Below are 21,607 nucleotides of genomic sequence, written 5' to 3'. Positions count from 1 at the left end.
CAAGCCTCTTATTCAACTACATAACCAGCTCTAAAGAAAACACTTGGCTGAGTAGGGCCCGAACCAGATACACATAAGGTTACTTCTAATTTCAGGAAAGAAAATTCTGGATGAAACTAGAAATGAATTTAATTTCAGGAAGAATATTGAGGGTCAGCAAACTGTGAAGATGCAGACAATAAATACTTTTAGTTGTGATGGCAACCAACAAAAATTCACTATGGCAAGGAGCTGGCTAGAGTTCAATCACAGCATTGGCCAGAGTGCAAACTACATTTCATGAAGGGCAATTCTTCAAAGAAAGTGAAGGTCAAGATTTTGCCTCCTGAGAAGGATTTTAGTTTCAACACCACAATGCGGCATTGAATTGTTGGGAGATATCTAGAAGTTTAAGATGAACTGAAAGAATAAGAAAGGTAAAGTTCCAAGGGCATCAATACCAGCTCCCATGTCGCTGTGTCAGTCGCTGCCACCATCAGACATAAAGTGCTGCTTCCTGCATGGATACTTACTGTGATACCATGGGATGCTCCCATATGCTGCACATGAAGACCTGGGGAATTGTAATAAGACATTCCGGCTCGTGTCAGTGAAGTTGGTGGCGTGAAACCAACTGTGTGACTTGCATATGACAGACCTGAAATATAACAACAACTTGTGAGTATTACTCTGGACTCAACTCTCTAGTGTCTTAAGCATCTAGGAGGCTTAAAAATAGGGAAGTTCCTGGTGGTCTAGTGGTCAAGACTCCATGCTGCTAATGCAGGGGGCACAGGTTCAATCCCTGGTTAGGGAACTAAGATCCCACATGCCTTGAGGCCAAAAAAAAAAAAATGTAGAAGTTCTTATTCATCTACAAAAATGCAAACGAATAAGAGGAGTGATGGGCTCACCAAATGGCCTGATGGATGGATAACAAAGGAAATAAAAGTGAAGCCCTATAACAGACAGGACAGTCCAGATATAAGTCCACGCATAAATGGTCAGATGATTTCAACAAAGGTGCCAGGAATATGCAATGGTAAAAGGGTGGTCTCTTCAACAAATGGTGCTGGGAAATTGGACATTCATGTGCAAAAAGAATGAAACTGGAGCCCTAACTTACATCACACACAGAAATCAACTCAAAATGAATGAAAGACTCACACATACAACCCGAAACCATAAAACTCCTATAAGGAAACACAGGGGAAAGCTTTATGACATTGGTCTTGGCAATGATTTCTTAGATATGACACCAAAAACACAGCCACAAAAGCAAAAATAGCCAAGTGGGACTAGAGCATACTAAAAAGCTTCTGCTCAGCAAAGGAAATAATCGACACAAAGGTAACCTATGGAATGGGAGAAAATATTTATAAATCATGTATCAGATAAGGGAATAATATCCAAAATATGTAAGGAACTCATCCAGTGCAAAAGCAAATAAACAAATAACCTGATAAAAAATGGGCAGAGAACCTCAGCGGACCCTTTTCCAAAAAAGGCAAACAGATGGCCAATAGACACATGAAAAGATGCTCAACATCATTAATCATCAGTGAAAAGCAAATCAAAACCACAACAGGACATGATCTTACATCTGTTAGGATAGCTATTATAAAAAATAAAAATAAACATTTCTAAAGGTTGGCAAGGATGTGGAGAAAAGGGAACCCCATGCACTGCTGATGGGAATGTAAATTGGTGCAAACGCTATGGAAAGCATTATGGAGCTTCCTCAAAAATTAGAAATAGAACTACCATAAATGATCTAGCAATCCCACTTCAGGGCATTTATCCAAAAGAATTGAAAACAGGATCTTGAAAAGAAATTTGCACCCACAGGTTCATTGCAACACTATTCACAGTAGCCAAGACATAGAAACAACCTAAAAGTTCATCAACAGATGAGTGGATAAAGAGAACATGGTATAAACATACAATGGAATATTATTCAGCCTTCAAAAAGAAGAAAATGCTTTTTTTTTTTTTTTTAAAAGAACATGGATGAACCTGGAGGACATTATGTTAACTAATATAAGCCGGTCACAGAAGGATGGATACTGCATGACAACACATACATAAAGGATCTAGGTCAAACTCACAGAAGCAGAGAGCAGGATGGTGGTTGACAGTGGGTGGGGATAGAGGAAATGGGGAATTATTATTTGATGGGTAAAACGTTTCAATTTTATAAGAAGAGTAAGTTACAGAGATATGCTGTACAACATTGTACCTATTTAACAACACTGTACAGAACAGTTAGAAAGGTGTTAAGAGGGTAGATCTCATGCTAAGTGTTCTTATCTCCACTGGAAAAAAAAAAAGTCAAGGCTTGAGAGGAGTACAACTGAGACAATACAAAAGTAGAAGACAGGAGAAGAAATAAGAGTAAAGTGGAAAAAATAGAATGAAGGGGTAAAGACCAGGTGCAAGAAAAGGGAAAGTGTCAAAAGATACACCAATAATAATGAGACAAAACCACCGTGTTTGTTGTAGCCACAAAGGCAAACAAAAAGCCATCACTGAAAACTTGGCAACTTCAGGATATTAAATGAAGAAAACAAAAAGCCCTATATATCCCAATGTTCCTCTCCAAAGAAATAGATATTTAAGCATTTCCTGAATTGATGTTTTCAAACTGTGGTGCTGGAGAAGGCTCTTAAGAATCCCTGGGACAGCAAGGAGATCAAACTAGTCAATCCTAAAGGAAATCAATCCTGAATATTCATTGGAAGGACAGATGCTGAAGCTCCAATACTTTGGTCACCTGCGGTAAAGAGCCGACTCATTGGAAAAAACCCTGATGCTGGAAAAGATTGAAGACAGGAGAAGGGGATGACAGAGGACAAGATGGTTGGAGGGTATCACCAACTCAATGGACATGAGTTTGAGCAAACTCCGGGACATAGTGAAGGATAGGGAAGCCTGGGCTGCAGTCCACAGGGTCACAAAGAGTTGGGCACAACTTAGCAACTGAACAACAACAACCTCTCCTTCTAGGCTCATCTCAAAAGCTCTCTAAGCTGGTAGCTCTCTCTCCTTTGAAATTAGTTTATTTTATATTATACCTTCTAATTTTATCATAAATTCTTAGTTTGAAATAGTTTATGATTCATAAGAAGTTGCAAAAATACTACAGGATCTCTGTCTACACTTCACCCAGCTTCCCTCAATGATATCTTACATAACCACAGCACATTGTCAAAAACAGAAAATTGACATTGGCCCAAAACAAGTGACTAAGATACAAACTCACTGTGTGTGTGTGTGTACACATACAGGTGTAATTTTATCACTTGTGCTGATCCAAGTAATTATCACCACAATCAGCATACAGAATCATTGCAAAACCACAAGCAAACTTCTTTGTGTTGTCCCTTTAACTGTTATGCCCTCTCTCTAATCCTAACCCCTGGCAAGGACTGATCTGTTTTCCATCACTGTAATTTTCTCACTTTGAGCATGCTATATTAATAGATACAAAATTATACAGTATACAATCCTTTGAGATTAGTTTTTCATTCATCACAATGCCCCTATGATCCTTCCGAGTTATTGTGTATATCAAGTTAATTTCTTTTTAGTGCTGGGTAATATGTCATTGAGTATGGATGCACCACAGCTTAACATTTTAGGGGATATAAAATACATAAAACTCATTATATTTGGCCTTGCATTAATAGTATTTTATTTCTTATGTTTCCTTAGGCCCTGTTGTTGTTCATAAGCATTAGAGGCCAGAGACCAAGTCTTACACATTTTCTTTTTCTCCTAAGTTATAATCATCATACATCTGACCCTCAGGCCCAGAAATACAATAAAGGATAAAAATCCCCCAAAAATCCTAAATAGAAAATGCCTCCTAAACAGAATACTGTGGCTTTATGAAGTTATTGTTGGAATAAATTGCTCTTGCTCTACTACAGAAATGCATTGCCTAGAGTAAAAATTTTAAGATTTATTTCATTGTCCACTAGCTCAAGATTGTGAATTTTAAAAAAATGATTCATTAAAAGCAATTCATGACAAAATACCACTAAGCAAAATCGACACTTGAAAACACTAAAATATTAACACTGACTTTGGATATAAGGATTCTGGATGGTTTTATGAACATTTCTGCTTCTTCCAACTGCCCCCAAATTCCCTCTAATACACCTCTGCTAAAGGAAAAAAAAAACAACAAAACCAGCCACCATAGAACCAAACAAAAGGCAGAAGTTTGAAGATTCTGTTCCTTTGGAGATTATTTTAGTTCTACAAGTCATTCATGAAAACACTGTCTCTGTGAACATTCAGGCACTAGAGATAGGATTTCTTCTTCAGCTCTCCCTGACCTGGCTCTGTCCTCGTCACTCCATCAAGGCTGCTCTTGCCAAGGTAGGCAGCGTTTCTGTGCTGCCAGCTGCATCGCTCCTCTCTGCTCTTTATTGCAACTGACCCCGGGGCAATGAGGGACAGAGCTGACCCCTCCCTTCTTGCTGAAAGGCTTTTGTCTTCACCTCAGTGATATCAGATACTGGTTATCCTTCCTCTCCTCTGGGAGCAACTTCCCAATCTCCTTCGCCAAGTTTCCTTCTGCACATGACCTCTAAATATTACAGTCACTTCTGGATCAGAAGGGAGGCCTTTTCTCTTCTCCCTCTATCGTCCGTGAGTAGGTGATCTTATCTATTTAGTAGCTTTAAAATAGAGTTCTTATTTTAGAATAGTTTTTGGTTTACAGAAGAGTGGCAAAAATAAGTATAGAGAGTTCCTGCACTTCACAGACTTGGATTCCGTATTATCATTATTTGATCACACCACATGATTTGTAGGATCTTAGCACCCCACTCCAGTACTCTTGCCTGGAAAATCCCATGGACGGAGGAGCCTGGTAGGCTGTAGTCCATGGGGTCACTAAGAGTCGGACACGACTGAGCAACTTCACTTTCACTTTTCACTTTCATGCATTGGAGAAGGAAATGGCAACCCACTCCAGTTTTCTTGCCTGGAAAATCCCAGGGATGGGGGAGGCCTGGTGGGCTGCCATCTATGGGGTCGCACAGATTCAGACACGACTGAAGCAACTTAGCAGCAGCAGCAGTTCCTCAACCAGGGACTGAACCCATGACCTTGGAATTGAAAGCGTGCAGTCGTAACCACTGGATTGCTGGGGAATTCCAACAGATTCCCTATTATTAACTTTTTATGCCACTGTGGTACTTTTGTCACAACTAATAAACCATCATTGATACATTACTACTAACTCAGGTTCATACATTATCTGGATTTCCTGAGGTTTTCCCTACTGTCCTCTTCCTGTTTCAGGAATCCATTTAGGATACCATGTTCTATGCATAGTTGTCATGTCTCATTAGGCACCTCTTGGCTGAGATAGTTCCTCAAATTTCCTTGTTTGTTATGACCTCATCAGTATTAAGGTGTACTGATCAGGTATTTTACAGACAGAGTGTCCCTCTACTGTCTGACATTTTCTACGTGGGGTGATGGGCTTTGGGGAGGAAGACCGCAGAGGTAAAGGGCTCTTCTCATCACATCATATCAAGGGTGTGTGTGTGCTAAGTCGCTTCAGTTGTGTCTGATTCTCTGCGACCCTATGGACTGTAGCCCACCAGACTCCTTTGTCCATGGGATTCTCCAGGCAAGAATACTGGAGTGGGTTGCCATGCCCTCCTCCAGGGGATCTTCCTGATCCAAGGATTGAACCTGCATCTCTTATGTCTCCTGCATTGGCAGCCGGGTTCTTTATCGCTAGTGCCATCTGGGAAGCCCTCATATCAAGGGTACATACTACAAACATGACTGACCACTGTTGATGTTGACCTTGATCTCCTGGCTGAGGCAGTACCTGTGAAGTTTCTCCATATAAAGGTACTCTTTCCCCTTCCTCTCACATCGTATTCTCTGCAAATCCTCATCTGCAGTCCACATTTAGAGATCAGGGAGCTATTTCCACTTCCATGAGGATAAAGTATCTACATCAATTATTTGGAATTCCTCTGTAATGAGAGATTTATCTCTTCTCCCTGTTTATTTACTTAGTTATTTATTTAGATCAGTGTGAGCTGATGATGATTTGTTTTCTGTTTGGGTTACAATCTACTATTACACTATTTATCGTTCAAATGTTCCAGCTTTGGGCTTTGGGAACCCTTTCAGCTAGCTCCTGCGTCTCTCGGAACTATCCTCATCTTTGTGTTTTTTGTGCTTCTCCTTACTTTGTTGGCATTACCAGAATGTCCACATTCATCTCATATATTCCCTACCCCAGGCTCCAGAAACATACATTTCTCCAAAGAGCCTCAGTTCTTTTAACTGGAGAATGGAATTAGAAACCAAGATAGGAGCAGCAGTTATGCTTGTTGCTAGTGTGGTATAGGTCCTTTTAAAAACTTCATTATTTCTCATGCCTGATGTAGGCACATGAAAACGTGCTAATTGGGAATGGCTTTTTCTTAGGCTATATAAAATAGTGAACAACTTCAAAAAATTTGCTGGAAAAAATAATACTCTGTATAATCCACATGTATAAGTCCACATATAAGCAAGAATTTTTTGTAAGTTCTGGGAAACGTTCCTTTCAATCAAGTTGTGAGACAGCCCTCAAAATATTCCAACAAGTTAGTGAAAATACAAGACTGCCAATGTTAACCAGAAATGGTAAGGGAAGAAGAGCCAAAATACTTAAAATGGAAATGAAAACTATACAAACAGCACAGTTCCACTAAAGAAGTGATTAGATATTCATAATATTGAGAACCACAAATTGTTTCAATAAAAAATAAAGTGAAAAGAAAACTCGAAAATTTAGATATTGCTCATATATTATGCATGCAATGGACTAGAGAGAATAGGAGTAATTCCACTGCCAAAAGGAGTTTATAATCTACTTTGATGATATTCTAGAATTTCAAAGATGGTACAAATGTTCTCACTAAAGCTGGCTGAAATTTAAAAAGAAAAAATCTCTAGTTGTTACTTACTATGATGTAGTATTAATGGATAACCAACTAGCTTGTCTATACAAGGAAGCCCCACATTATAGCAACACGGGCAGCAAAAGCCAAAATTCTGTGCATGCAATAAATCTTCTTGCAGAGTATTTGTTACCATAGAAGTTAATATTCCCAACCAAGGTCTCACTCTTGTTTTTGATTTCTTCAGTGGCCACAAAACTACATTTAATGAATTAAAAATCACATGCATTTAGGTTTAAATCAATCAAAGAGAACATTAAATTATACTTAACATGAATCAGCATCACTATGAGATATAAGAGCCTTCCTCTTTCTTGCTTCTTCCTAACTCACGACTTTCTTCCCCATCAATAAATCAGAAAGCAAAGAAAACCTTTATCCTCCTGGTAGTGAAACCCAAATGCTCTTTGGGGAAACCTGAGAGGCAGCTCAGGAGAGAAGCTTCTGGAAAGATCTCAAGGCCACTGCAGAGCAGGAGAAACAGACTCAGGAACATCCTTTGGGGCAAGGACAAGTGATGATTGTGCTGAAGGTCCATAACAGAAAGTCCTTTTGATTTGCAAACAGCCCCTCTTCACCCTGTCAGATGCCGGAGAGAGCGTGCCAGCCCCAAGTGGACAAAAGCTGCCACACTTTGTGTTGGGCTTTTAAAAAATGACCCTTCTAGAGATGTCCTTGGTGGGCCAATGGTTAAGACTCTGCAGTTCCACTGCAGGCGACATGAGTTCAATCCCTAGTCAGAGAACTAAGATTCTGCATGCCACGTGGCTTGGGCAAAAACAGACAGACAAAAACCAAAAAGTGTGACCCGTCTTACAAAAAGTCATAGCAGCATAGTGCTGGGCTGGATCCTAAACTCACAGAACCAAGCCGTTTCTGCCTCCTGCTATCCTCAGCCACCTGCATGGCTGCGGCACTTCTCCTCTGTCAACCTGAAGGGCATCCATCCTTGGTGTCCCGTTATTACAGCAGACAAAATGAGATGACACCCTAACGTGAAGCTGTTTCACTGTCCCAGACCACAAAACCTTTATTGCTGCCACCCTTTTAAGCTATCACCATACTTTATTCTGCTGTGAAGCTGCCCCTCCAGCCCCCCACCCCCCCACTTTTCTCCCAGCTCTGTTGAAAACCTGTTTACCAGCAAGCACAGAAGAGCAGCCTGGCCACTTCAGTCATAAGACACAAGCCCTTGGCCGGCGACCTTCTCTTTCCTCCCTCCACTCATTGCCCTCCCTCCCACCTTCCTCTTTCTTCCCTGCTGGGTCATTAATTTGCCCTCCTGCCCTGAGAGTCCCATGCTGTGCGGGTGTGGAGCCAGGGACCCCGGGGAGAGAGGTTTTTGGGGTCAGATGAAGACAAATCTGCCTTTGAGGGGAAGGCTTCTGAGGAGCAAAGCCAGAGACAGGAGCAAAGCCAGAGACAGAAGCAAAGCCAGTTCCTTCTTGCTCGGTCTGTGTCTCAGGGCCGAGGCCCACTCACCACCACTGCAAAGAGCAGGAGGCAGCCTGTGCTCGGAAGGACACAGGCCTTGGAAATAAGATATGCCCTGCCTCGCCACTTCTTGGCCATCTGACCAGTAGCTACGGAACCTCCGCATCACTTCTCCCTCAATTTCAATATGACACCTGCATTAATTATTTTAAGGACAAAAAAGGAGACGGTGAATATAAAACATAACAAGAGAACCCATAATAAACTATGATGCATCTCAGAAAAATCTATCCAAGCTTCTTGTCAATTCATTGGCACCTAAAATCATAGTCAAAGGTAGTCTTTTCACAAAGGTTTCTTAGAGTTAAATTACATTTTTTAGTTCCAGAAAAACAAGAAAACCAGCAGCTGGTATTACAATATTTGTGCTTAAAAATCTGAAGCAAAGACTCTGTTGTGATGGTATTGATCATTTTTTTTTAATGTTTCTGGACAACACTTGACCCCTCTCTGTTTACAAGACTTTTTATATGCTGGGAGGGAACGTATTCAGGGGTACCTAATAAATACAGCAGAAATGAGTCGCAGAGGCAGCTGAGAACACACACTCACCGGGTGATATTGGCCGGCTTGAACTGGGAGAAGGTGTGTAAGGGATCGGGCTGGACACAGTGCGAGGTCTTAATCCTTGTGCAGACATCTCGTTAAAATACCTAAGAGGCAGGATGACATGGTTAGCACCGCCTGCATCCCAGCGGTTCCTCAGAAAGCTCCCCTGAGAAAATGTCAGACGTTCGCATTGTGAGGTAGAACTCCTGAATGTTCAGAAAGTGTCGCTGTAGCGATGCACGTGTATAATACAGCCGCCAGAGCCACGCTGCTGCACTGCCTGGCACAGCTCTCTCTGCAGGGGCATGGGTGAGGGAATCCAGGGTGTCTTTACTCAGGATGGAGGCCTGATGTCACCAGCATCACAGAGAGGACCAGGCTTTTCTCCATCACAGAACAGTTACGTAGGCGTTCACTCCCCCAGTCCCAAGAATGAGACACAACCATGTTGTAACTGTGTGCTGTGTGTGCGTACGTTAGCTGCTCAGTCATGTCGGACTCTTTGCGACTCCATGGACTTACAACACTCCATGTTGTAAGCGTGTGTTGTGTGTGTGTGTGTGGTTAGTTGCTCAGTTGTGTTGGACTCTTTGCGACTCCTGCCAGGCTCCTCTGTCCATGGGATTCTCCAGGCAAGAATACTAGAGTGAGTTGCCATTTCCTTCTCCAGGGGGACCTTCCCGATCCAGGGATCAAATCCAGGTCTCCCACATTGTAGGCAGATTCTTTAAGGTCTGAGCTACCAATGGGGCTCAGTGGCTACATGTAAATGCTATAATGGCTACATGTAAATTGTTACTTGAAAGACCAAGCCAAACAAGCCCTCTGAGATGTATGTCATCAAATTAAAGGTACGTGGTTCCCTGAAGTGGATGTTAATTCTTTACAAGGCAGGCCTTGCTTAACAGTCACGTGTTTGAACGCGGGATGTAATAAAAAACACTCGGGTGAGCACCTTAGCAGGTCGCACAGTGCACATCAGCCTTCTCCCTGGATTCAGAAATCACATTAGACCTCACTTGGTGAATGAGCACAGAGAGCTGACAAGGGCGAATTTCTGCCTGAGGAACTCTCTAATAAGTGACCCTTCCTAGGCTTTCCAGCCAAAGGAAGGAACACGTGCAGACATGTCTACCCTAGAGGCGATCTCAGCCCTGACGTTTAATCAGTTCACACAAGGAACTTGAACACAGTTACTTCTATGCAGGTTTAGTCAACTCGAAGAAAACAAGGCTCCCAAGTTTGGCGTGCACCTGTCAGTGAGCTACCCACCACCAGTTCTCCCTGCTCTCTTAGTGTAGCCCACCATGGCGCTGCTAGACCAGACACCTGTGATTCTGCAGCCAGCAAGGCTACTAAGACCACTTCTTGGTCTTTAAGGAATTCAACATATGTAAGTCTCAAGTGTCTATTTTCCTTCTCCCAAATGTGATACTATCCCCAGTAGGGACAGCAGACGTCTTTATTGGGCAGCTGTACTTGACTCCTGATAATCAACCTAAAAAAGGTAACAAGGACCTACTGCATAGCACAGGGAACTACATTCAATATTCTACATTAACCTATATGGGAAAAGAATATGGAAAAGAATAGATAGATGAATATGTGTTAGCCGCTCAATCATGCCTGACTCTGCAATCCCATGGACTGTAGCCCACCAGGCTCTGCTGTCCATGAAATTCTCCAGGTAAGAATACTGGAATGAGTAGCCATTCCCTTCTCCAGGAAAATCTTCCTAATCCAGGGACTGAACCCAGGTCTCCTGCATTGCAGGCAGATTCTTTAACATCTGAGTCACCAGGGAAGCCCAGATATCTGGATTTGTATAACTAAAGCACTTTGCTGTATACCTGAAACAAATACAACATTGTAAATCAACTATCCTCCAACATTAAATAAAAGAAGAGTGGGAGAGTGGGGCTAGGAGTCAAACCTTGTTCCTGATGCTACCATGTACACTGGACAAGTCAAAATAAAAGAAAGTAAGCAAGGCAAACCTTCTGCAGTAAATACCAATTCTGGGGAAAAACGATTTTTGTCCAGAAGACTGAAGTATCCTTAGTGTTGTCACCGTAGTCAGAGAACTTGTCCTTCAGTGCGTCATATTCAAAATTCAAAAAAGAAGGGATATATGTATACAAACAGCTGATTCACTTAGCTGTACAGTAGAAACTAACAATATAAAGCAACTATACCCCAATTAAAAAAAACAATCAAGCACAGGGCCCTGTGTTGTGTATATTAACACACGCTCTGCTCCATTTCTTCAGGTAGTTGATAAAGTAGTAAGTTAACTAATATTCTAGCTGATGTTCTTGGTCAAAAAGGTTTTCAGAGGATAAGAATTTCAGGAAGAATGAGACACTGTCAGAAACAGATCAGTGAAATTCAGAGTTAAGGATGACAATTTTAGAATATAAACTTCTGAGGAAAAAAGACTCACTTTCATTCTTCTCAAACAAGGAAGATAGTTTTAAAAACAGATTTAAGTCTATTTTTATTAAAATGTTTTAAATGATAAAAGTAGATCTTCATTATAAAAAACCATACATTTTTTATGAAATGATAATACTATCACTGCCCACAGTGAATTAATCAGAAGGCCTGTTAGCTCTCTGGATCTGTTCAGTAAGAGAAGTGGAGTGCTGATCTGCTAGAACTGCCCACATGTGTTCAAACAACGTGCTGTTGTCAACAGCAACTGTAAGTCATCACAGCCATTGGCAGACCCTGGTCAGAGACTGGCCGCCCAGTCCTGTCAGATGGTGGTTGTCTTAACAATCACCTCTCTTCAAAGTACAGAACAGGAGGGCGGGTAGGGAAGGAAAGGAAAAATCTGTCTAGCTAACCAAAGCATGACTCTCTTATTCCAACCCATTTCTCAGTGGGACAATGAGGGTCTTGATATTGAGGCCTGGGCAGATAAATGTATTTGTTTTGTTTTTGAAAAGTAGCTGCAAAAAGGCTGAAAAGTCACCAAGTGTGTTAAAGCAAAACCTCTGGCTTTCAAAAACTTTCGCCTATCTCTGGCAGATTCTTTCACCTCCTGGACACATTTGCTTTCTCAGGCTGTACCATGCATGGCCTGCTCATCTTTTCTGTGAACTAAGATGTTCCCACCCATACTCTAAGGGCTTCCCCGGTGGCTCAGTAGTAGCAAAAGGAGACGCAGGTTCAATCCCTGGGTCAGGAAGGTTCCCAGGAGAAGGAAATGGCAACCCACTCCAGAATCCTTGCCTGGGAAATCCCATGAACAGAGAACCCTGGCAGGCTAGTCCATGGGGTCGCTAAAGAGTCAGACATGACTTAGCAACTAAATAACAATCACCCATGCTCTAAAGAGACATGACATAGGATCAGATGAATTCAACAACACATGTCGATGCTGCCTCTCTACACATGACCTGCCCCACTTCTCTACTATCAGTAATTTGGCAGAGGTCATTTCCTTTATCTTTCTGTGTTTAAGGAGGATGGTCAATCTTCTTCGTTTATCTCATTCTCGGCATCCACTTTGAGGTGACAACATTCATCATGACAATAAATAAACGTTCCAGCCATCTCCTACCACATCTCATAGGAGGTGAAGCGGGGCTGGAGGCTGGTTTTCGTTGCTGTTGTTCTCAGGAGGTTTGTGGGACACACACGCACCTTTCATCATCCATCTCTAAGCTGGACTCGCTCTCGGAGAGCTGTCGACAGAGGGCCTCTCTTCTCTCCATTTCCCTCTGCAGCTTCCTCTGCAGCCTCAGGTTCTCCTCTCTCATGTGACGTTCCTCCTCCAAATACTGCGCCATTTTCTCGGAATCTGAAAAGCCAGAGTTCTCGATTAAACCAAGATCCATGCAGTCATAGTCCACTCTTAAAAAGACAGGGCTGGTCCAGCCTCTGTGCCACAGACCAAGAACAAGACAGCCGTTCTCACTCCCCACACACAGATGACACCTGGATTTCAAGTTTATCCCAAGTACCAAGGTTGACCAATGATCTGCACTTAGGAAAAAAAACGTGAAAAGCAGTGAAGGATTAGGCAGCATCAATCCCACTTTCTCGCCTTCTAAAGTGCTCTATGCAGAGGAAGACACGCTGGAGCACGTCTGGCCTGAGTGGTTACCAGAGCGCTCACTACCTTGCTGGAGTGAAGAGGGGAAGGGGTCCAGATAGGGAAATAAATTCAGCCCATGGGCTCCCCTCAGGGCACCACTTCTGCTGCTTGTCAACACCGGACACAGTGGGGCAGGTCGTCTATGCGAACACACCCAGAGACCACACTTGTTAGCACACCCCCAGTGCAAGTGGTGGTGGTGGGGGTGGCGGGGAGGGGGTTGCACATGGAGAACCAGTGTACTCAATGAGCTAGGTGACAGTTATAAATCTTTTTACAAAACCAGAAACTGACGTAGTAAGCACTATGTGATCAACATTTCCAACATTAGATCAACATTTCCAATCAGTCTAATTTTTGGTGTATGTGTTACTGTCTCCTAACTGATGCACAGTGTTTTGGAGGCAGACAGCATATCAAGACCTACGTGCAGCCAGGTACTTGGGATGGCTCTTGCTTATGACAAGTACCCCCTTCCTCGGGAGCTGCTCCATATGTGGGGCAGTCAGAACTAATTGGCTGCAGGGCTAGACACTATAGACTCAGGCTGAACCAGCCAGATCATCTCTTGGAGGAATCTGAAATGTGGAACCAACATCTTCCTGGGGCTTTGGAATCCCCTTCTGCTGAGCTGTCTGCCCTCCGGAGTACCTCTGCAGGATTCTGTGACATCCCTGCAACCAAAGGTAAAACATGACCCTCTGCCCTTTCCTGGTTTACCCTAGACAGACCTCCCCCCTTTCCTGGTTTACCCCAGACAGAATATGTTGTTACTAAGTAACAAAAATAACCTTCATACAAACCTCAGTGTCTACCCATTTTCTTGGCTCCTTCATTTCCCCCTATCTCAGGCAAGGAACTTGGGAAAAGTACAATCTCCATCTACTTCTCTTTTCCGAAAAGTACTTACAAGTTTAGAGCGGCCGTGACCACATCTAAGAGATAGCCCGACAGGATACTACCCCATATTATCAGTCTGGTCCAAATTTAAGAAGGAAGGAAGGTGGTAACTGCTGCACTGACAATTTCTCTCCTATAAACTGACCCTATTTCGACTTCCAAGTCTACCAAATGAGTTCCAGTTTTATATAACTCAATGGAGGTCTGGCATTTTTAGCAAATAATGACTTTTGATGAGTACTCAATGACTTCCAAGAGACCATCATGACAGAATGCATCCAAGTTTTTGAAAATCCTTATTTTAGAAATTCAAATGAAAACACCCAAATTATTACACACTATTATGCACACTAAACGCTAAATCTCTCGGCTGTTTTCAATCTAACCAGAAACCCTGCTGTCTAATCCAGATGCAAAAATCTCCTTAATTGAAGGCATGCTGGGAAAATATTTACAAAGTACACTTTTAATATAAATGATTAAAGGTATTTCATCCCAGATATGTTTGGGGGCAGAATTTTTCACTTGCTCTACAAGAAGTACTCTATCAGCCTCTTGGAATCTTTAGTGTTTCTAGAAGGAGATGGGCAGCTGTCAGGGCAAGTTGCCTTTCTTTTCCATAAATAGGCGAGAACTGAGGATTCATGAGGCTTTGAGAATAATTATTTAAGAGGAAACCCTATCTTTCAAAGAAAAACGGCAATCCTTTAGCATCTGGGGAAACCAGCAGGGGGATCCTTAAACAATAAGCTATAGACAAGAACATCAGTCACCAGGAGCAATGGTTGAAAAGACTGCCTGGCAGTTTGGCAATTAACCCAGAAGCCAGAGGCACAGAGAAGGCAGAGGCCCAGAGCCTCCGGGTGTGACAGACCCAGGCACAGATGGCTGAGACCGTGGCATTGCTTGGCTGCCCTCTGCCGGCAGGTCACTACACCTGATTTCACAGGGCTGGATTTACTCTCGGGGCTTCCCTGGTGGCTCAGGTGGTAAAGAATCTACCTGCAATGTAGGAGACCTGGGTTCAGTCCCTGGGTCAGGAAGATCCCTTGGAGAAGGAAATGGCAACCCACTCCAGTATTCTTGCCTGGGAAATTCCATGGACAGAGGAGCCTGGCTGACTACAGTTCATGGGGTTGCAAAGAGTCAGACATGACTGAGCAACTAACACTTCGTTTACTCTCAGGAGTCATCCTCTTTCTCCTACACTGAGCTCCCTAAGGCTCTGAAGTCACAGCTTATACTTCCGCCATCTTCAGCCACCTCACAAATCCAGTCAAAAATAGTGTCAGCTGAAGGTGATTTCCAGTCTCCCAAAAGATGGTTCCTATATGATCCTAAGGTGGCTTGTACCTGGCTTTTTTTTTTTTTTTTGGCTGGTGTGTGGGATCTTAATTCCTGGACGAGGGACTGAGCCCATGTCCCCAGTACTGGCAGCACCCTAAACACTGGACCACCAGGGAAGTCCCAAAGCCTGCACTTCTGCATTCCCTTTCAAGTTTACGGTAAGAAAATACTTCTGCCCAGATCTCATCCAAACCAGTGAAATTAAAATCCACAAGGATGAAGCTTCTCCACTGGTCTACGAAAACTCCCCCGAGGCTTCTAACATTCAACCAGAGTTGAGAGACATCTGGAGAGAGGTTCAAGCTCAGACTCAGCTTGACTTACGGGAAAAGGCCCAAGTGCCCGAGGAGCTTTCAAAGGGGACTAGATTATACAACCTAAGGAGGCAGATGCAGGTGGATGAGGAAAGTCTCATGAACTCATCCTCTAAACCCAACCTAAACCAACTGTGAGCAGCTAGGAGCCACACGCAGCTACTTCAGGTCAGTCTTCCCCGTCCTCACGAAATCCAAACAGCATTTACAGATGCCTCTGTTGATATCCACAGTGTCTCCAGGGACCAAACACTGCAGTAGGAAGGAAGTAGAGGAAATAAGATACCCTTCCCAAATTTCTTCCAAAAACATTGTCTGGGGAACAACAAGGCAAGTATACACAGGAAAGAAAAATAGCACTGGAAAGATTTCAGAAAGGGGACAGACCTTTGTCTGTCCAACACAGCAAAAACTCAAAAAACACCCAAACCTAAAACAACTAATACTTGAGAACTCTTTGACTTGTTTTCACGGAATACACATCCATGGTGATTCTCAAACTGGGGTACATGATCAGAATGGCCTTTATTTAAAAAAAATACAGGGGACAAGGCTCCACCCCTAGCGTAAGCCCAGAAGCCTATATGGGGTTAGCCAGGATGGTGGCCTTCTACAGATGTCCACACCCTAATCTCTGAAGCCTGTGGCCATGGTGAGGTTAAGGACCCTGAAATGGGAACTCATCCTGGATTACCTGGGTGGGTCCGATGCAGCCCCAGGGTGCTTAAGGGGAAGGCAGGAGGGTCAGAGTGAAAAGATGTGACCTGGGTGGCAGAGGTGGGAGTGGTACCCATGCAGAGGAGGAGTCATGAGCCAAAGAATGCAGACGCCTTCAAAAGCTGAAGAAAGCAAGCAAACAGTTTCTCCTTTCAAGCCTCTTATGAGGAAACGACCCCTGTTGACACCTTGATTTTAGCCCAGTGAACCTATTTTGAACCCAGACCTCCAAAAACTGCAACATAATAAATTGGTATTGTTTTAAATCAGTGAGTCTGTCTCTTTCTTTTTCTTCACCATCCTAAGTGTGGTTGAATTTGCTCCTTGCCACGTCTTTCTTCTCACAAGACTTTCTGGGTCAAGTGATTCCTGCCCCCCTCCCCAATGGATTTGAATGAAAACTGGTAATAAAACTAGGTACAATTCCAAGAGAAGACATACGAGAAGAAATCAGGTACAATTCTAAGAGAAGACATAGGAGAAGAACCAAGCTGGGTCTAAGGAGCCTCACACATGAATCGCACATATTTATACTGTGTCAAGGTCACTTTCATCCTACCACATCGCTTGCATCTTAACCACACAACTGCTGTCTGAACAGGCCACATGTGTTCTATAGAAGAGATGGAATGGCTGGTTCTCCTGTTGTGTTTCTCAGCTAGTACTTTATCTTACTAATAAATATGTGAGATCTTTTGTTGGAAATAAAATAAAATAAATGACTAAGTTTGTGCTCATTTGTTAACAGCACTGTATTTCTTAAAGGTTCCCAAGATGACCTTGATGTCCCATCCCAGACACAGTACTGAATTAGAGCTTGCAATACACTTCAGAGAAGAAAACATAAAGATAAGAATCACTGAAATTTTAAATGTGCATTTCATCTGACTCAGCAAATCCATGCCCTGGAGTTTACCCTGAAGGTATTCTTACACAGGTATCAAAATATGTGTATAGAGATGGTCTCTATGGTAGCGCATGGCAGCTCAAATGGGTCTGTTGATAAGGGATGAGTTAAATAAGCTACAGCATATCCATACAATCAAACCCTGCACAGACTTTAAAAGGGAGAGTAAGGCAGTTCTGTATGTATCGGCAGGGGAAAAATTGCAAGAGACAGTAAGTGAAAACAGAAAAATGCAAAAAAGGTATGTTCACTGTGCTACTATTTATATAAAAGAAGTCTACACACACACACATCTGAGGACTATATTAAAAATGTGCTAATTGTAAAAACTGGGGGGCTGGGGGTCAGGGGTGAAAGAGACTTATTTTTTCCCTGCATACTTTGTACTGCATTATCTATTCAAATAAATTTGAAGAGTCTAAAAACTGAAATAGGAGAAATGCAAGCAAATACACCGTGACCAATCACGTATCCAGAAATTAGTTCCTTAGCTTTCCAAAAATAAAAAGAATATACTTCAAAAGCATTAATTCATCAAGTACCATGAACAACTATTAGCTGAGACCCAATTCTGGTAGTAAAGAAGATAAATACTCTTCTTTGCATTAATGCTCCCAAAGTACACTGAGGTCTCCAGCATCCCTTCTGTTAGCCCCATCTAAGAGATGACACCAGGGAGCTGGTGAGAAGTAGTCCTACCTCTGACATAAAATAGATAACTAATGGGGACCCACTGTATAGCACAGGAAACTCTCTATTCAATATTCTATAATGACCAATATGGGAAAAGAATCCAAAAACAGAGTGGATATAGATAACTGATAACTGGTAGATATAAATAGATATCTGATAACTCATTCACTCTGCTTGCTGAATAACAGAAACTAACGTACTGTTCATCAACTATATTCCAATTAAAATTAATTAAAAGAAAATAAAATTAATTAAAAGAAAATAAAATTAATTAAAAGAAAAGAAATAGTGCCTCTGATCCTGGACCCTCCTGAAATTATGTGATTTTCTAGTATTCTTAACTATTTGCCCTGCCTTGTTATATTTTTTTTTTAAATAAACTATTCCAGGATGACAGACAGATAATTATGTACTGGAAAGGAAACACAATATGAATTTAATTTATACAAATTCAATGGGAAATACATGCATTTCATAAAGCTCCCTCCTTGGTAAGTGGATTACTTCTGTGGACAGATGGCCACATCTGTTCTTGCTAGGCTACGTACGCTGTAACTGGGCAGCTCTCAGTTGCTTCTTGAGCCTCTCCACTTCATTCTTTAAAAACCTGATGTGTCGCATCATGTTTTCTGGAGAGTCGATCTCCATGGAGATGTCTCTAGGCGATGGGGGAGCAGACACCGGCTGGTCTAATTTCTCCTGCAGGATTCTTCATTGAAAAGAAAAATCCAACAATGAAAAACAGTTTGTCTTTAAAAGATAAAACACTGATTTGATGCTCACCATAATTTATTTTAAAAATACACAAACAAATTCTTAGTAATTGAAAAATAAAGACAAAACAACACATTCTAGTTGGGAGGTTTGTTTTAAAAGCATGCTCATATTAATCACCAAAATTCACTAAATTGTTTAACTCCTCTGCCCATCTTCCAGCAATTTTTCAATCGCCCTTACTTGACAGCCAAGTCAAAGGACAAAGCTGAAGAATCCACCTTCCCTTTCTTCCTGTTAAATGGCCGCTGGTAATTAAGCTTTACATAAAAAATCTCTAACACTGGCTTCTGATTACCATGCCGGGCATACCCTGGGCAGTCAGGATGATTTGCTGACTAAATGGTCCACATGTTGGGCTTGAGGCAATGAGACCCTGGAGGAGTTTCCCCTCAGTGCTTTTAGTTGAAACTTAAGAACTATAGATCATGAATCTCTTTGGAGGGTTGTGTCAAATAGACAGATACATTTCTCAACTCCCCTCCTGAAAAACCAATCCTGAGATTTCCCTGGTACAGTGGCTAAGACTCTGCACTCCCAATGCAGGGGGCCCAGGTCCGATCCCTGGTCAGGGAACTAGATCCCACATGCAACTAAAGATCCTGCTTGCTGCAACTAAGACTTGGTACAGTCAAATAAATTAAAAAGTAAATATTTTGAAAAAGAAAAAACACTTTTGAGGGCAAGGCTAACTGGATGGAAGGCCCTTTGCTTCTGGCCACAGCAAAAGTAAAAAGAGTTAAAGACAAGACAAAAAAAAAATGTACTGGGTTAATAAGTGGTGGTGCCACCTTCTCTACCAATTATTTTTAGTCTGAAGTATGTAAAGCTCTAATATTTGACAAAATGACAATTTCATAAAGTTCCATGCAATAATCTGATATTTATATATATAAAACCTTCTACTGCTTTCTTCAAAGAAAGATTGACTGGCAATAGACTTCTCTGCCTCCTTTTTATAAACTGCTGGGAAGTTTTTGGTTTAGATTGGTTTTTACCTTTGGGTTTATCCCTTGCTGAGAAAACTAGTTGGTTAAATATTGTAATGGTCTCTCCATCTATTAGATGAAGTAACTTTTCATGATTCAATTTGTTAGTACTACTATAATAAGACAAAACATAACTGATTCAACTACTGCTTGAATAATTCCATATAGGTACACCTTGGATCTGCATTTTTTTAAAGCCTGTGGAAGATTCCCTGGAGAAGGGCATGGCAACTCACTCTAGTATTCTTGCCTAGAGAACTGGATGAACAGAGGAGCCTGGCGGGCTACAGTCCATGGGCCGCAAAGAGTCAGACACAACTGAGCGACTAACATACAACCCACACATGAATCTGTTTCGCAGATCTTGAGATGAATTCAATCTATGGTTATTCATCCGAACGAAATATTTATGGCAAATATTTCTGATCAGTAAACAAAAGTTCCTGGTGAAGTAGGTGAATGAATATTTTCAACAAGTTTCCTTTCTATACTCAAACATACATTGCATCTACAGAACTTCCCTGCCATTAGCCCTGTTCCACCCACCCCAAAGAAGACAGTGCTTAAATCTAAGGGCCCCACCAGACCTTTTTTTGGTGGGGGATTGTGTGGTACAACATGTAGGATCTTAGTTCCCCAACCAGGGATTGAACCCATGCATGCTGCATTGAGAGCTCAGAGTCTTAACCACTGGACCACCAGGGAAGCACTCCCACCCCAGTTCTGGCACAAAGAGATTCAAGATTACATGTGTTGCTGAGTTTTTCATATCCATGTACATACATTTAACAGTAAAAACACTAGCCTTAAATATGTACAAGTAAGTCTATTAAAAAACAAAGTTTTATACACTTTATCTATAGTAAGTCTTAAAACACAAAGATGATCACTTGCTATTAAAATCTCAGGCTTCCTAATGAAGTACGCTCTAGAGATATGTGATCAGTCATGGAACACAGCACACCTCCTAAGCACTTCAGAAAATAACTAGGGAAGACAGTTCAATAAGGTAAAAAGTTGCAACTGTAGTTATCCTTCAGAACAATTCAGGGGTGGACAATAGCTCCTTAACTAATTTCTTCATAGCCTCCAACATCAAATGAAAAGAAATTCTACCAGGACAGTAAGAGGGGAGTATAAAGATGGACCAACAGGAGGATAGTTCAGTTTTGTTGCTCAGTCATGTCCAACTCTTTGTGACCCCATGGACTGTGGCACACCAGGCTTCCCTGTCCATCACCAACTCCCAGTGCTTGTTCAAACTCATGTCCGTCGAGTTGGTGATGCCATCCAACAATCTCATCCTCTGTCACCCCCGTCTCCACCTGCCTTCAATCTTGCCCAGCATCAGGGTCTTTTCCAATCAGTCAGTTCTTCCCATCAGGTGGCCAAAGTACTGGAGTTTCAGCTTCAGCATCAGTCCTTTCAATGAATATTCAGGACTGACTTCCTTTACAATTGACTGGATTGATCTCCTTGCAGTCCAAGGGACTCTCAAGGATCTTCTCTAACACCACAGTTCAAAAGCATCAATTCTTTGGCCCTCAGTTTTCTTTATACTCCAACTCTCACATCCATCCATGACCACTGGAAAAACCAGAGCTTTGACTAGACAGACCTTTGTTGGCAAAGTAACGTCTCTGCTTTTTAATATGCTGTCTAGGTTGGTCATAGCTTTTCTTCCAATTCCAAGGAGTAAGCATCTTTTTAATTCCATGGCTGCAGTCACCATCTGCAGTGACTTTGGAGCTCCCAAAAATAAAGATTCTCACTGTTTCCATTGTTCCCCCATCTATTTGCCATGAAGTGGGACCCATGAAGATGGGACCAGATGCCACGATCTTAGTTTTTTG

The 21,607-nt window shown here is 42.1% G+C and overlaps 1 protein-coding gene across 1 annotated transcript in view; it reads right to left on the bottom strand.

Annotated features, from left to right (window-relative positions):
* CCDC6 (coiled-coil domain containing 6) overlaps positions 1 to 21,607 on the bottom strand; it is a 109,438-nt gene that overhangs the window by 4,947 nt on the left and 82,884 nt on the right. Inside the window, exons 5-8 of the mRNA XM_043476902.1 lie at positions 18,540 to 18,700; positions 12,660 to 12,816; positions 9,012 to 9,112; positions 513 to 637 (exon numbers count right to left, since the gene is read on the bottom strand). Of these exons, the coding sequence (XP_043332837.1) occupies positions 513 to 637; positions 9,012 to 9,112; positions 12,660 to 12,816; positions 18,540 to 18,700 (544 nt within the window). The remainder of the gene's footprint in view (positions 1 to 512; positions 638 to 9,011; positions 9,113 to 12,659; positions 12,817 to 18,539; positions 18,701 to 21,607) is intronic.

The sequence above is a fragment of the Cervus canadensis genome, chromosome 8 (assembly GCF_019320065.1).
Source record: "Cervus canadensis isolate Bull #8, Minnesota chromosome 8, ASM1932006v1, whole genome shotgun sequence".
Lineage (NCBI taxonomy): Eukaryota > Metazoa > Chordata > Mammalia > Artiodactyla > Cervidae > Cervus > Cervus canadensis.
Note: the sequence above shows the minus strand (reverse complement) of the source record. Positions and strands in the feature narration are given on the sequence as shown.